Source organism: Balaenoptera acutorostrata, chromosome X (genome assembly GCF_949987535.1).
Source record: "Balaenoptera acutorostrata chromosome X, mBalAcu1.1, whole genome shotgun sequence".
Classification (NCBI taxonomy): Eukaryota; Metazoa; Chordata; class Mammalia; order Artiodactyla; family Balaenopteridae; genus Balaenoptera; species Balaenoptera acutorostrata.
The window spans coordinates 36,495,204-36,510,890 of NC_080085.1; the positions used below are offsets into that span (position 1 = coordinate 36,495,204).

The 15,687-nt window shown below is 34.7% G+C and overlaps 1 protein-coding gene across 4 annotated transcripts in view; it reads left to right on the top strand.

The window, feature by feature from the left end:
* Positions 1-15,687, top strand: part of USP9X (ubiquitin specific peptidase 9 X-linked) — a 124,890-nt gene that overhangs the window by 41,098 nt on the left and 68,105 nt on the right. For 3 of the 4 annotated variants that reach the window (XM_057537590.1, XM_057537591.1, XM_057537589.1), the window contains 9 exons: positions 797-1,015; positions 3,607-3,722; positions 4,183-4,434; positions 4,511-4,649; positions 7,251-7,403; positions 8,318-8,422; positions 12,547-12,753; positions 14,140-14,276; positions 15,448-15,596. In XM_057537590.1, coding sequence (XP_057393573.1) covers positions 797-1,015; positions 3,607-3,722; positions 4,183-4,434; positions 4,511-4,649; positions 7,251-7,403; positions 8,318-8,422; positions 12,547-12,753; positions 14,140-14,276; positions 15,448-15,596 — 1,477 coding nt within the window. The remainder of the gene's footprint in view (positions 1-796; positions 1,016-3,606; positions 3,723-4,182; positions 4,435-4,510; positions 4,650-7,250; positions 7,404-8,317; positions 8,423-12,546; positions 12,754-14,139; positions 14,277-15,447; positions 15,597-15,687) is intronic. The other variant, XM_057537592.1, reaches the window with a different exon arrangement.

The following is a 15,687-nucleotide window of genomic DNA, read 5'->3' on the forward strand; positions in this document are numbered from 1 at the left end:
ATAACCATAGCATAAAAATACCAACATCTTCTAATTCAACATGTAAGTTTTTAAGTATAGAATGGAAACTTTGGGAGTGGTATCAGACTTTTTTTTTTTTTAAAGGAATTCCTTTATTTTTATTATTTATTTATTTTTAGCTGTGTTGGGTCTTCGTTTCTGTGCAAGGGCTTTCTCTAGTTGTGGCAAGCGGGGGCCACGCCTCACCGCGGTGCGCGGGCCTATCACTTGCCGCGGCCTCTCTTGTTGCGGAGCACAGGCTCCAGACGCACAGGCTCAGTAGTTGTGGCTCACGGGCCTAGTTGCTCCGCGGCATGTGGGATCTTCCCAGACCAGGGCTCGAACCCGTGTCCCCTGCATTGGCAGGCAGATTCTCAACCACTGCGCCACCAGGGAAGCCCCAGACTTTTGCATTGAGGCGTAGATAGCAAACCTACTCCGTCTGGGATATTTGATGATACATTGTTTAGATTTTAGAATTGTTGCCTCTAGTCGGAAAATTGCATAGAGAAAGCAGTGGTAATTTGCATCTTGTCTGGGGACATGGAGCAGTGCCTACTTCATTTTGTAAGTCATTGCAAATAGCTTTTGAAAGTAGGTACTATATAAATTATAAAGTAAATGCTAATTTCTTTTTTGATACATCAATTTGATCCCAATATTAGTAAAATTAAACATAACTCAAATGATCGGTATAGCACAGTTGAGAGGTCATTATTAAGATATAATTAATCAAGATCGGAAGATATTTCTGTTCGGAATGGTTTGATCTCATTAATTATTCTTTATATAACAGAGGTGTATTATCAACAATACTCATCGCCTGGTGGAGCTATGTGTGGCCAAGTTGTCCCAAGACTGGTTTCCACTTCTAGAACTTCTCTCCATGGCCTTAAATCCTCATTGCAAATTCCATATCTACAATGGTACACGTCCATGTGAATCCGTTTCCTCAAATGTTCAGTTGCCTGAAGATGAACTCTTTGCTCGTTCTCCAGACCCTCGATCACCAAAAGTGTGTTGGTTTTCTTATTTTCAAAGTTAAATATTACAGTTGTTTTGCTCTGCTATAGAACTTTAAATGATCTGAACCTACTGTTAACATGGAGGAGGGTAATTTCACATTGCTCTTAAAGGGATTTTGCATTATTTTGTAATTTTTTTTCTTTTTAATTTAAAAATATTTTTGGCTTTCTCCATGTAGTTAGTCCCCATTGTCTTCTGCCCAGCCTCTTGGGAAATAGTCATAATTTGGGTTGGTATGAAACAGAGCATATTTTTCCTTTTAAATAAGAGTAGAGTAGGAGATTACGTCTTTGACCAAGGCCTGGCTAATGTGTCATAAAACTATAGAAATTACAAATGAAAGCAAAATAGCAAAACTTACAAATATCAATGAAATATATATAGCATACATAAACATAAAAGTTCTCCAATGTAAATTTTCTATGCCAGCATAAACAGAATGTACATTAAAAAATGTATCCCTAAGCTGTACTTCTTTTAATAAATATTCAATAATTAACCATATATAATTTTTAAATTTTAGAATTTAGGAAGACTTTTTAAATATTGATGACCTTATTTTTTTTAAAAAAACAGGAAAATTTGAATATATATATATATATAGTTTGGTTTATTCTGTTAAAAGTGGAAATCATCAAAAGTTATTGAACTTAGAGCTGAGAGTTTCTGGTATTTCCCAAGGTTCCTGTTCTTGCCACTTCAGACTTTTTTTGTTTGAGTAAATCAAATTAATATTTAAATAATGGCAATCTCTAAAATATACCTGTATTTTTAAAAAAATTTTACTTAATTTTTTGCTCTATAGGTCAATAGTAATCTGTAAGAGTCTCGATGGGAACAAGTTGATTTAGGATGGCTTCTGGTTGAAGACATTTTTATATATCTTTCTTTGAAGCCTAGCTTTTCTTGAGTATTACTAATTTTTGAGTATTCCTAATTGCGTAAGTGTACATTGCAGCTGAAAACATGAGATTAGCTTTAGACTTTCTTTGTGCACATATATATACTGTGTTATATATACATAACTGTTGAGTTTATCAGCCTAGTTGTCTCATTCCAGTTACTGGAGAAATAAAAATACATTACATAATAAGTATGTACTTTCTTAGAATTGCTGAATGCCAAAAGGGAGCTGGTGAATTAAATGCTCAGATTTTTAATTTCTTTTTAAATAGCTTAATGATTTATTGCAAAATGAGCATCCATGTAACCCACTCAGGTCAAGAAATGGTCAAGAAATAGTACATTGTCACTCCCCGGAGGCCCCCTTCCACACTCCCTCCCAATCATTGCCCCCTCCGGCCTTCCTAACTTTAAGTAATGTCCTGACTAATAAAATCATTTCCTTGCTTTTCTTTATAGCTGGACTCAAGCACATGTCCATAATCCCGGTAGTTTAGTTTTGTCTATTTAAAATACCTTATGAAAATTAAATTGACATAAATTCTTTTGTATCTGACTTTATCTCAACAGATTTCTTTGTAAGAATCAGAGTTTTAATTGTTTTGATTTAGCCTTTTAAGACCAAATAAAAAGGAAAACATTATAATGAACTTACATAGAAATACGGTAGTTGATTTATTTGAGAATTTAATTGATTTAGAGTCTCATAAAAATCATATCAGAACTACCATAGTGTCTCTTTAAAGCAGTTACCTTTTACTTAGTGTTTTCCCGTTGTCCTGAACACTGCTTTTTGTTTTTTTTTGAATAGCTGTAGAAACTACTTTTGCTTAAGACTTAAGTAGAGAAAGTGCCCCTTTGTCCCCCTCTTGTTTTTCTTCCTTCAGTGACTTCCAAAATGTGGCCTTTTAGAAGAGGGCAAGGAATTAAAGGTTGTCTTAAGTACATGACTTTTTAGATACATTTGATTCTTTTATCTATCTAAGCTTTTGATTCCTTTTTAATTTGCCTATCCCAGCTGCACTGTACTTGTGAGTTACTTGCTATCCCTTAGAGAAGAGGTTGAAAGATAATTCTTACTATTGTATTGTGGTACCTCTAAGATGAGAACTGGGTGTATTCACATGAGTCAGCACAAAGCATCAACCAGCATGTTCTAGTTAGGAACAAAAAATAGAATACCAGGGATTAGTTTTTAATGGATAGGTCACTCTTTGGCTTTAAGATTATTGTATTTCTAGGGTGTTTGTAGTTATTCACAACTACAACAAAAAATAAATTCAAACAGTATCTTAGGTTACCAAATACCTTTTTTTTTAGAGTCTTTTTACCCCCTTAAATTTTTTAAAATAGACCTTCAGATAATAAGGTATTCTCATATGGTGGGATCTCTGAGATAGAAGCGTGGCTTCTAATTCCTGTTCACCAGCTATATCGTTACAAACAAACAGCTGTGCCCTAGTGATCTATACTACTATTTATGCTTTTCTCACAGACAGGATTACTGTGAACAATATGCAATATTTTGTGTCTTTTTTCAAAGATGGTTTTACATAATAATTTTCTTTTATTGAATTTCCTGTTTCTAGTATGTTTCAATCAAGAAATTACTTCAGATAGCATTTCCCTCCCCCCAAAAGCAGGAAGTTAACTTTTTTATTAACTGTATTGTTGCAGGGTTGGCTCGTGGATCTTCTCAACAAATTCGGCACTTTAAATGGGTTTCAGATTTTGCATGATCGTTTTATTAATGGATCAGCATTAAATGTTCAAATAATTGCAGCCCTTATTAAGTAAGTTATGTTTTAAAATTAATCTTCAGTGCATTATAGAAATTGCTACTTAATTGCTTGATAAAAATTGTTTCTTTTTTCAAATGTGGTTTCTTCTCTTTAGCTGGTAACTTGGATTTTTTATTTTTTTTAACGGAAATTACTCTGGTTTATTTTATTTTTATTTTTTATTTTTTATTATTATTTTTTTAAAATATTTATTTGGCTGTGCCGGGTCTTTGTTGCGGCACGCGGGATCTTTGGTTGCAGCATGCGGGCTCTTAGTTGCAGCATGCAGGATCTAGTTCCCCAATCAGGCATTGAACCCGCACTCCCTGCATTGGGAGTGCGGAGTCTTAACCACTGGACCACCAGGGAAGTCCCCGGATTGTTTTAAAGTAATAGGTACAGTCTGAGTTCAGTCCTAGTTGAATTGTAAGAAATTGAATATTAAAAGAGATTTTTGTCTTTCTTGTTTCAGACCATTTGGACAATGCTATGAGTTTCTCACTCTTCATACGGTGAAAAAGTACTTCCTTCCAGTAATAGAAATGGTTCCACAGTTTTTAGAAAACTTAACTGATGAAGAACTGAAAAAAGAAGCAAAGAATGAAGCCAAAAATGATGCTCTTTCAATGATTATTAAATCCTTGAAAAATTTAGCTTCAAGGGTTCCAGGACAAGAAGAAACTGTAAAAAATTTAGAAATATTTAGGTTAAAAATGATACTTAGGTAAGATATTTACCTCTTGAAATAATTACTTATGTGAATGTTTAGAATCGTATTTAGCACTGAATTTCTCTTACAGATTATTGCAAATTTCTTCTTTTAATGGAAAGATGAATGCACTTAATGAAGTTAATAAGGTGATATCTAGTGTATCGTACTACACTCATCGGCATGGTAATCCTGAGGAGGAAGAATGGCTCACAGCTGAACGAATGGCAGTAAGTCCTTTGATTCTACTTTCATGAATAATAATCTATCTAAGGCAAAAATCAGAATAGCTCTACTTAAAGTTAGTAATATTAACATTTTAAAGAAAACTTTGAAATTGGGAGGTGTTTGGATTGATTCACAACTCTGTTAATCCTGAGAACTTTTTGTGATAACATGGTTTATTATTTGGTATATTTGGTGATATATAATTGTTTGATGATAATGGATAGCTTAGCACATCTTTGATAAGCTTACTGCTGAATGTAGGTGTTCTGAAGTAATTATTAGCTTGTCGGGTGGGGGTTGAAATTGAGTAAATAAAGGTGATTTGGGGAATAGATTGGGTAGTATCTGGTAGCTATTGAATGAAGTGGCCTATTCATTTGACGAATTCCACTTAAAGATTTTAAAATAGGAAATATAATTATTAGAATAAGATACACATGAGTTAATGTTTTGTTATCATTGTAAGGACTTCGCTTAAGCACTTATATTTACATCATTTTGATGTTGAAAGTTTAGGAAACTTTATTTACCCTAGGTAATTTGCATATATTATAGTTTAAAAATGAATAAGAGGGCTTCCCTGGTGGTGCAGTGGTTGAGAATCTGCCTGCTAATGCAGGGGACATGGGTTCGAGCCCTGGTCTGGGAAGATCCCACATGCCGTGGAGCAACTAGGCCCGTGAGCCACAACTACTGAGCCTGTGCGTCTGGAGCCTGTGCTCCGCAACAAGAGAGGCCACGATAGTGAGAGGCCCGCGCACTGCGATGAAGAGTGGCCCCCACTTGCCGCAGCTAGAGAAAGCCCTAGCACAGAAACGAAGACCCAACATAGCAGTCAGTCAATCAATCAATCAATAAATAAATCTTTTTTTAAAAAACCCAAAAAAACCCTTGACATAAGTGAATCCATTTTTTAAAAAAATGAATAAGAATGCTACTTAAATATTGGTTGAATAACTTCAGCGCATACTGTCTGACAGTACTGAGGAGACATCTGTAAAAGAACTGTCCTTGACCTCAAGGAGGCCTCAGTTTAATAGGGAAAACAGTGATTAGAATGTGATAAAAGGTATGTGGAGGATGCCTAGACACATTGGCCCTGTGTTAGGGGTCAGGTGGTAGTCATCTAGTTTTGTGTATCTGGTTTGTCTGTTCACCTTGTGGAAAGTCGAGCACAGAGCTGCTCAGTGTGGTCTGAGGTCTGGTTCTGGTCCTTGAGCTGTTGCCAAGGCTAGATGAATATGGCAGATGGCATTGAGTGTTTAGAAACTTCTGTAGCAATTTGATATTGCCACATTTTAATTGTATTCTACAAAAATACCTGTCTGTAATAGATTAGAAGTAAAAAAGGACCTTTACCAGCTGAGAAGTGTACTTCTTTTCTCTAGCACATTTTGGGGCTAAATACTTTTTATTCTCATTAAATTGAATAGTGTAAAATCATACAGTGTGGTCTGTTACCTTTGTATTGTATCATGAGTTTTCTTTTGTTGATTTAAATATTAAATAAATACCTGTCAAGCAATATAGCATAGTGTTAGAGAAACACAGACTTGGGAAGCTTTCAGCCTTGATTCAGATTCTGGTTCCAACACTTCTGAGCCTGTTTACTTTTCTGTAATAGGGTAATACAGCCCTCATTAGGATTGTTTAGAAGATTAAAAAGCTAATGGATAAGCAATAATAGTGTAATTGGTTAATAAATAAAAGTAAAAAAAAAAGTACCTTTTCACCCAAATCAAAACTGGTATAAAAAAATCTAAAGATCCTAAAATGGGTCCTATAACCCACCATACCTAAACCATGGTGATCGCTACATTTATTTATTTATTTATTTATTTTAAAATTTATTTTATTTATTTATTTTTGGCTGCGTTGGGTCTTCGTTGCTGTGCACAGGCTTTCTCTAGTTGTGGCGAGCAGGGGCTACTCTTTGTTGCGGTGCGTGGGCTTCTCATTGCAGTGGCTTCTCTTGTTGCGGAGCACCGGCTCTAGGTGAGCAGGCTTCAGTAGTTGTGGCTCGTGGGCTCTAGAGCACAGGCTCAGTAGTTGTGGCGCACGGGCTTAGTTGCTCCAAGGCATGTGGGATCTTCCCGGACCAGGGATTGAACCCGTGTCCCCTGCATTGGCAGGCGGATTCTTAACCACTGCGCCACCAGGGAAGCCCAATTGCTACATTTAAATAATAATTTTCTGAGTAAATGCTGGAGTAAAATCTTTTTAATGATTTCACTGTTTCTAATTATGAAAACATTTCTGTATGTGCAAAGTTAAGTTCCATGAAATTATTGTGATTTTTCATAATTCTGTATCAAAAGAACACATAACCATGTTACATTAGTGCATTATATTTTGAGTTTTTAAATTCCTCCTAATGTTTAAAAGCGTGAACAAGGGACTTCCCTGGTGGTTCAGTGGGCAAGACTGTGCTCCCAATTCAGGGGGCCCTGGTTCGATCCCTGGTTGGGGAACTAAATCCCACATGCATGCTGCAACTAAAAAAAAAGAAAGAAAGAAAATAAACCCTGGAAGCTAAAAGTGTGAACAATACTTTATGTATATATTTTTAGAAGCTTTGAAACAAGTGTTTGAATTCTATTTAGGAGTGGATACAGCAGAACAATATTTTATCCATAGTCTTGCGAGATAGTCTTCATCAACCACAGTATGTAGAAAAGCTAGAGAAGATTCTTCGTTTTGTCATCAAAGAAAAGGCCCTGACCTTACAAGATCTTGATAATATCTGGGCAGCGCAGGTAAGGAATTTAAGATGGTGGCTCTTTGGTTTGTAAAAGAAATGTACTAAAAACTAAAGAAATGGTAGTAGTTGTAGTTAAATGGGATGAAGACTTACACTGTTTGACTTTCAGTATAAGTAAATGCTTATTGTTTACAGAAGTCCTGTCAAGAATCCTTTTGAGATGGCCAGTAATATTTTTAAAATAAAAATATTCCAACATCTACTGTATGTATTTGGTAAAGGTTGGCAATTTGTAGGTTTTAAATAAGAGGCAAACAGTAAAATAATAAGAAATGTCTATTGAAAGAGTATAAGACATCCATAATTGGTTTCTTCATATACTTAAAACAAAGAACTCCAATGTCAGGAAAGTTAAATCACTAGATTATTTACAAAAACCTGTAATAATCTGAAGGATTAATAGCTTTTAGAAGGATAAGTAACCTTTGCTCTCAGAGATAGAAACTATGTGATTCCTTTGATTATCCTAATGACAAGTTTCTATTCATGGATCACTTGGGAAGTATTGATGAGTTCTAGATTACAAAGCTTTGTTTATTGAGTCTGTAGAAACCAAGAAAGCATTCAGTTTTGCCTTTGACTGCTTAAGGTTCCAGTTTTGAAACAGCACCACTGGTGGGCCTTATTCTCCTATTTGCAATGTTAGAACTGGCATGTTAAATTCAATAAACTGTAATAAAAGTTCACATGAATTCCCAAAGTCTATGTTAACCATGTATGTCAAGAAATTGAGTTGTCAGGTTTTAGATGGCAGTTCTAAAACATGTAAAATGTTAGGAATTTTCTTAGGTTACACAGTTAGTCAGAGATGGGAATACTTTATTAATTAATAGTTTTCCACAGACAGTGTATGCTACTTATTGCTGTTCAAATTTTAGTATGCTCTGATTTTCTTCGGTTTTTCAATAGGCGGGGAAGCATGAAGCCATTGTGAAGAATGTACATGATCTACTGGCAAAGTTGGCATGGGATTTTTCTCCTGAGCAACTTGATCATCTTTTTGATTGCTTTAAGGTAATAGTTAACATAGTAGTACAGTTTCATTTTTAATAGAATTAATTCATTAAATCTATGAATGGTTCTTACCCAATAAGTACTTAAATGGAAATCATTAAACAGTTTCTAGTGTAAAGGAATTGACCATTGTTTTCTTTTTCAATGAGATCTTGATGTTCATTTTTATAATAATAGTCCTCATAAATAAGGAATTTTTTTTTTTAATTCAGTTGTCAATTTGAATTCCTTTCCCCTAGCAGTTTGTGTTTTTATTATAGGTTCAAGTGAACTGTAGGACTGCAGGGAAGGATTAATTGGTTGCAATGAAAAATAAAGAATCAACAGCAAGGACTACCAATACCTTAATAGTCTGGGGTGATATGCACAGGCAAATTGGAAATGTAATTCATGGACTTAATGGAAATGTAATTCAAAAGGTAGCCCAAGAGCTCCTACAGTCATATCTGCATTGGTGCCATCATGCACTTTTTAAAGCCATATTGTGTAGTGGTCTCTCTCCAGTTACTAGTGCTGGGTTTGTAAAAGCCAAGTGTTTGGTGAATTTGTGGATTAAGAACACAAGATGTTATGGCACTGTTCACAGAGGGGCATTCTGTTAACAACTGGCATTAGATCACGAAGATACCTTGTTAAAAATAACAGTTATAACAGTTATACTGACTGCTGGTGGGAACATAAGTTCCTACAACCACTTAGGAGAATAGTTTGGTGTTTCTGGAAAAGTGTAAGATTTTCATGACTTAATCGGTTTGACTTCTGAATATATACTGTAGAGAAACTCATGCATATGTACACCAGTATACACAGTCAACATTTGTGGCAGAATTATTAATAATAGCTAAAAATTGCTATGTAAGATGGATAAATTGTGGAATGTTCATATAATGAAACATAACAATGAGAATGAGCAGATTTGAGCAGCTCAACCACAAGGGTGAGTCTAATAAACAGAAGGTTGAAGAAAGGAATGAAGGCACACAAGAATTCCGTATACCTTGATTGCATTAACATAATAAACTTCAGAAATAGACCCAGCTAGCTTCTGGAGTGCTGCTTACCATATTATTTTTGACCTGGGTAATAGTTACATAGGTGTTTACATTATGTAGTATAATGTGTATGTTTGTACCTTTCTTGATGTGTATTTCACAATTGAAGAAAAAATAATACCAATTACTGGCTTCTACCCAAGACCAATTAACTCAGTTGCTAGGAATGGGGCCTGGGAGTCTGTATTTTAAGCAAGATTCTCAGATGAATCTTAAGTACATTAAAGTTGTAAATCACTGCCTTATGGAAAAATTAAGTTTGAAGTACAACAAAGGCAGCTAAGGAAATAACAGAATCAGTTACGGTGGGTACTCTAAAGTTAATTGCCATTCATTTTTAATTTTGAGATGACTTATGAAATGATGGTACATGACCAGTGATGACCATGATGGGAGGAGAAAGAAGAGGTTGATTGTTATTACATTCTCTGGACCCTCCACCCCCTCTTCTAAGAGTGGTCTAAATACAATAATAGTCTAAATATAAAAATAATTCCATCATCTATGCTCCCCCCCTTTTGAATTAATAGATGTTTATTGAGCGCTTACTGTTTGGTAGCAAGCACTGTTTTTTGAGGTGTTGGTAAAACTAACGTTCTTATGGAGTGTGTCTTGAAACTTTCTACTAAAGATGATTCAAAAGAAGCATGAAGTCCAGGTCACTTTGCAGTGCTTTATAGAGTGCAACCAAATGATTTCAAAGCTTATTGATTAGACTTATGTACTTGCCTGGTCTAGCTGGTCTAGTTTTTCAGTGTTTGAGTTCTAATTAAGTCTTCGTTCTTCTAAGTGGTTATACCAGTTTACAGTCCGATCGAGATGTTCACATCCTTGTCAGCACTTGTTTTTGTCAGAATTTGGGATTTTTGACAGTCTGCTTGGTATGAAATGTTACTTCATTGTCGTATTGGTTTTTATATCCTTGATCACTAATGAAGTTGAACATCTTTTCATATGTTTCTATTCTCCTTTTGTGTGTGTGTGAAAAGCCTATTCAAGTCTTTTGCCTAATTTTTCCCTTTTGAGTTGTTTGTACTTTTCTTACTGATTCTTAGGAATTCTTGAGATATTCTGAACACTAGTCATCTTTATCAGTTCAAGTGTTGCAAATTGTGGTTGTTGTTTTTTTTTTTTTTTTTTTTAACTCATGGTGGCTTTGGATGAACAAATGTTCTTTATTTTTTTAAGGAAGGAATTTTTATTTATTTATTTATTTGGCTGCGTTGGGTCTTTGTTGCTGTGCGTGGGCTTTCTCTAGTTGTGGCAAGCGGGGGCTACTCTTCATTGCGGTGCGCGGGCTTCTCATTGTGGTGGCTTCTCTTGTTGTGGAGCATGGGCTCTAGGCGTGCAGGCTTCAGTAGTTGTGGCATGTGGGCTCAGTAGTTGTGGCTCGCGGGCTCTAGAGCACAGGCTCAGGAGTTGTGGTGCACGGGCGTAGTTGCTCCATGGCATGTGGGATCTTCCCGGACGAGGGCTCGAACCCGTGTCCCCTGCATTAGCAGGTGGATTCTTAACCACTGTGCCACCAGGGAAGCCCTGAACAAATGTTCTTAATGGATTCTCCTTTCCATATTTAATGATTTTAGTATATGTCTGTTAGAGATAAGTGCATGAAGAAAAACTTCACAATGTCATTATCATACCTAAAAACTAATAATTCCTTAATACTGTCAAATAGTGATGAAACGTCAGTTGCCTCAGATTATACCTTATTTTTGGAGTTTGTTTGAGCTGGGCTCCATAGTTTGTAATCAGTTGCATATGTCTTTTAAGTCTCTTTGAATCTACAGTTCCCCCCTTTTTCTTTACTTTTTCCTTGTAAATTATTTGTTGAGGAAACTGGATTGATTATTGCTTTGCTGTATATCAAAAGTATGATACAGAGCCTTTGTTGTTGTTGTTTTGCTAGAATATATCATAGGTGGTTATGTGCTCTTCTTTAGGAGGCACATAATGCTTGCTGGTCTCTCTCTTTAAAATGTTCTTAATTGTAATATAGTCTAATATTTCAGTCTTTTCTTATATTCCTAGCAGCTTTATCTTATTCCTTTCATAATTTTGAGGGGTCTAGGAGGAATTAGAAGTGTGCACTCCAGTTGACTTACGACATATCCTGTATTTATCACATTGTAAATGTCTGAGTAATAATTCCATTGAAAGGATCCTCTGTAGTTTACTTAATCATCCTTCTGCTATTTGCCATTAGGTTGATTTCAGTTTATTTTCCAATAAACACTGATTATCAACTTTATACATACACCTTTCCTCATCTTGTTTAGCAACATCCCTGACCTCTACCCACCAGATGCCACCAGCCTGCACACATACCCCATTGTATAAACTGGGCATTTAAAAAGTACCATTTTAGAGAGGGGTTTTTGTTTGTTTGTTTTGTTTTCCATTTTAGAGTTTTTAAATGAGTATTCTGTCTTCTAAATTGAAATAGCATTGTATCATTTCTGTTCTGTGTAAGTCTTGGATAATAACAGACTTTGTTATAGACTTCTGTTTTTAAATGCGTGTAATGCACATTGCTCTATAAAAGGCTTTTTTCATTTATTATGAAAATCTTTGTATATCAAGTTGTCTTTAACATCTTTTAATATAATTTTAAAGGCGCAAATGACAGACTGAATCTAAGGCAGTAGTTTTCCACAGGCGGCTGTTCTGCTTCCCAGAGATGCTTGGCAATACCTGGAGATATTTTTCGTTGTCACAGCTAGGAGGAGGAGTTGCTACTGGCTTCTAGTGGGGTAGAGGCCAGGGGTGCTGTTAAACTTCCTACAATGCACGTGACAGCCCCCCACAAAACTGGAAAAAGAGTTTTCCAGTCCAGAATGTTTGTAGTACCAAGGTTGAGAAACTCTGATCTGCGGTATTTAACTGTAAATGGAGATTCTTTTGTTTTTCCTGGAGTTTAAATCTGTCCTGTCTTATCGCTCAGATACCACTTGAATAATGCTGTGCTCAGCTGTGTTGTTTTTCTGATGAATATAGTTTATCCAGTGACAATTTTAAGCAGTGACCAATAAATATGTGTTGTTTCCATATCATTTTAAAAAAATTTTCTAGGCCAGTTGGACAAATGCAAGTAAAAAGCAGCGAGAAAAGCTACTTGAGCTGATACGTCGTCTTGCAGAAGATGATAAAGATGGTGTGATGGCACACAAAGTGTTGAACCTCCTGTGGAATCTGGCCCATAGTGATGATGTGCCTGTAGACATCATGGACCTGGCTCTCAGTGCCCACATAAAAATACTAGATTATAGTTGCTCCCAGGTGAGGTTGTGCTGCCTTGCTCACTTTTTGTGACCCTTCTCCTTCACCATGAGAATGGCTTAGATATAGAATAGTTCCAGGTTTTTCTGACATTGTTATTTTTGAAGTGATCTTCAAGAATTGACATACTTTGTTCATGTTAAGTCCACCTTCCTCTTAGGTCTCTACGTCTAAGTTTCGTGCATCATCTAAAAGCAGTTTAATCTTCTTAGTAGAAAGACGGTATAAACAAAACAAGTAATATACTGGTGGTAGTGTCAGATGTATGGTGCTGAAATACCAGTTTCAAATATCAATAGATCATATAAGATATTAAAGTTGATAATGGACTTTAGAGGTAAGAGAAGTTAGGTTTTCTTTGCTTCTTACGGAAGTTAAGAAAAATTAGTAGAACTTCCTAAACACTAAAACATTTAGTGCCTTCCCTATGAGCAGATCACACAACAACTTCCTGCATTCTAACTTGTAGCATGTGTATCTTTTTAATTCATGGTAAAATGAATATTGCTGAATAACTAATTTCCTATACTAATGAACTGAAATTTATATAAGAACTAATAAGCTCACGTAAGTGTAGGTGTTTTGTTTTTTGTTTTTTATTTTTTTACTACACTTGTACTAGTAGTTCATTAAGTATGTAGTATACCAAATAGTAATAAGAACCTTGAGTTTAAATTATTTCATTAAAGACAGACACAAACACAAAATAAAAATAATCTGTACTTAAAATTGTTAGGTACACAAACCTACATTTCTGATTATTTATTGACTCAGGGAAGGAGTAAAGTAAATAAAGTATGAGAAGTAAAATATATCTGAAGTAATTTTGATTTTATAACATTAATTTTTAATTGCTTATACCGGTTTCTGTCTCTTTCTCTCCTTGTGTGTGAATTTATTATTGGTGAATTTTTTTCACTCAGTTGCCATACTATTTTCTTGGTAAAATATAAATTTTCAATGTTCCTTACTATGCTAAAAACAAACCCATACAGAGTAACAATCGGAGTTACATGTTACTGCTGGATTTTATTATGTGGTAGAATCTCTTAATACATTGGGTAAAGCTAAATGTCTACCTCCTGGCAACTTTTAAAATCAAACTTTTCAGTGTGCTTAATACCTTTCTGTAGATATGTCTGAATCTGTGTCATGTTGAGTTTTTATAATAGTGTTTTACTTTTGGGAGTTTTGGTAGTATATGTGGAATAAAAATGTACTTAAAAGCAGCTTTTTATTATTATTAAATTCTTCACTGCAGTTACAGCATAATGTGTATGATGCTAATCTTATAAGAAAAGCTCTATTTTGTAATTCTCAAACTAATTTGAAGGTGGAATTCTCCTGAGTATTGACCTATATAAAACATTGAAATTGTTTTTTAAGGACCGTGACACACAGAAGATACAGTGGATAGATCGCTTTATAGAAGAACTTCGTACAAATGACAAATGGGTAATTCCTGCACTGAAACAAATTAGAGAAATTTGTAGTTTGTTTGGCGAAGCACCTCAAAATTTGAGGTAAGGCTTTTAACAGAAAATTTCAATATTTTTATTTATGTATTTTATTGAAAAGAAACGGCATTGTCAGTTGGTGAAAGCAAGTTTTAAAAAAGAAAATTACAGTGGGGTGACAGGACGCTTACACATGGATTAAATTTGAACAAAAGAGGATTCCTTTATCATATCCACCTCTTTTATTGATGAGGAAGTCAGACACAGTTTAGTGATAAGTATCAGAATAAAGATGATAATATTGCTTTCATGTTATCTGTTCCAACTCTTACAACCAGAAAGTACAAGAACAAATTATTCCAGTAACTGAAGTTTGGCATGTAAGATATTTGAAGTCGGCTATTTAACAGAAATTTAGCTAAAATAAATCAGAAAAAAGTATTTTTAAACTATACCTGTCATCTTTCATCATTTGAACATACCTGAAATCTAATGTTTGAAATTAACTTTAAAAACTATTTAAAAAGCCAATAGGTTTATTTTACTGTGAAAACTTCTGTAGTATGACATTTCAAAGTTAATAAAATGTTAAAACATTGCAAAGTAAACCAATTACGGAAATATAATGTCTGTAAGAAATATATAATACGGATTAGGGTAGGTACAGGCAAAAAGGGAAACAAAGCAGGAAGGATAAAATGCAGTGAGGAATGAGATTAATAGATACAACACATGCCACTGAAATTATCTGGCATACTTGATGGAAATAAGAGATAATTCTGTACTTTGAATGCCTAATAAATAAAATTTTAACGAAAGCACTTTCTTTGATTAAATTCTCCACTACATTTACAACATAATCTTTGTGGTGCTAATGTTACAAGAAATGTTTCTATTTTATAATTCTGGAAATAATCATGTAAACTTGTAAGTGCTTTGGTACTACTGTAGTATGGCAGAAGAAATCAGTCATTGATTTTCCCATAGTGTGAAATTGGAGAATATTAATGCATAGTTTTTGTATGAAGTAAGAATAGTGGAATTAATGTCTTGTTTTTGAGGTATTGATTATTTTCTTTTAAATAGCTTAATATTGTCATTAAAGAAAATAAATGGCCCAAAGTTAATTCTGTTGTGAAGGAAACCATTTTAAGTGTTTAAATTAGTATCTCAGAATTTAGATTGTATAAGCTCTTTCGATTACAACAGAGTTTAATTGCCTAATTATATTGTTAAGTTCTTCTCGTTTCAGTCAAACTCAGCGAAGTCCCCATGTATTCTATCGCCATGACTTAATCAATCAACTTCAGCACAATCATGCCCTAGTTACTTTGGTAGCAGAAAACCTTGCAACTTATATGGAAAGCATGAGACTATATGCTAGAGGTATGTATTGTAAGCTAACATGAACTATGAAAAATAACAGCAGTTTCCCTTACCAGCATTTTTTTTTTTATCAGTCACCTTAGAAGTGACA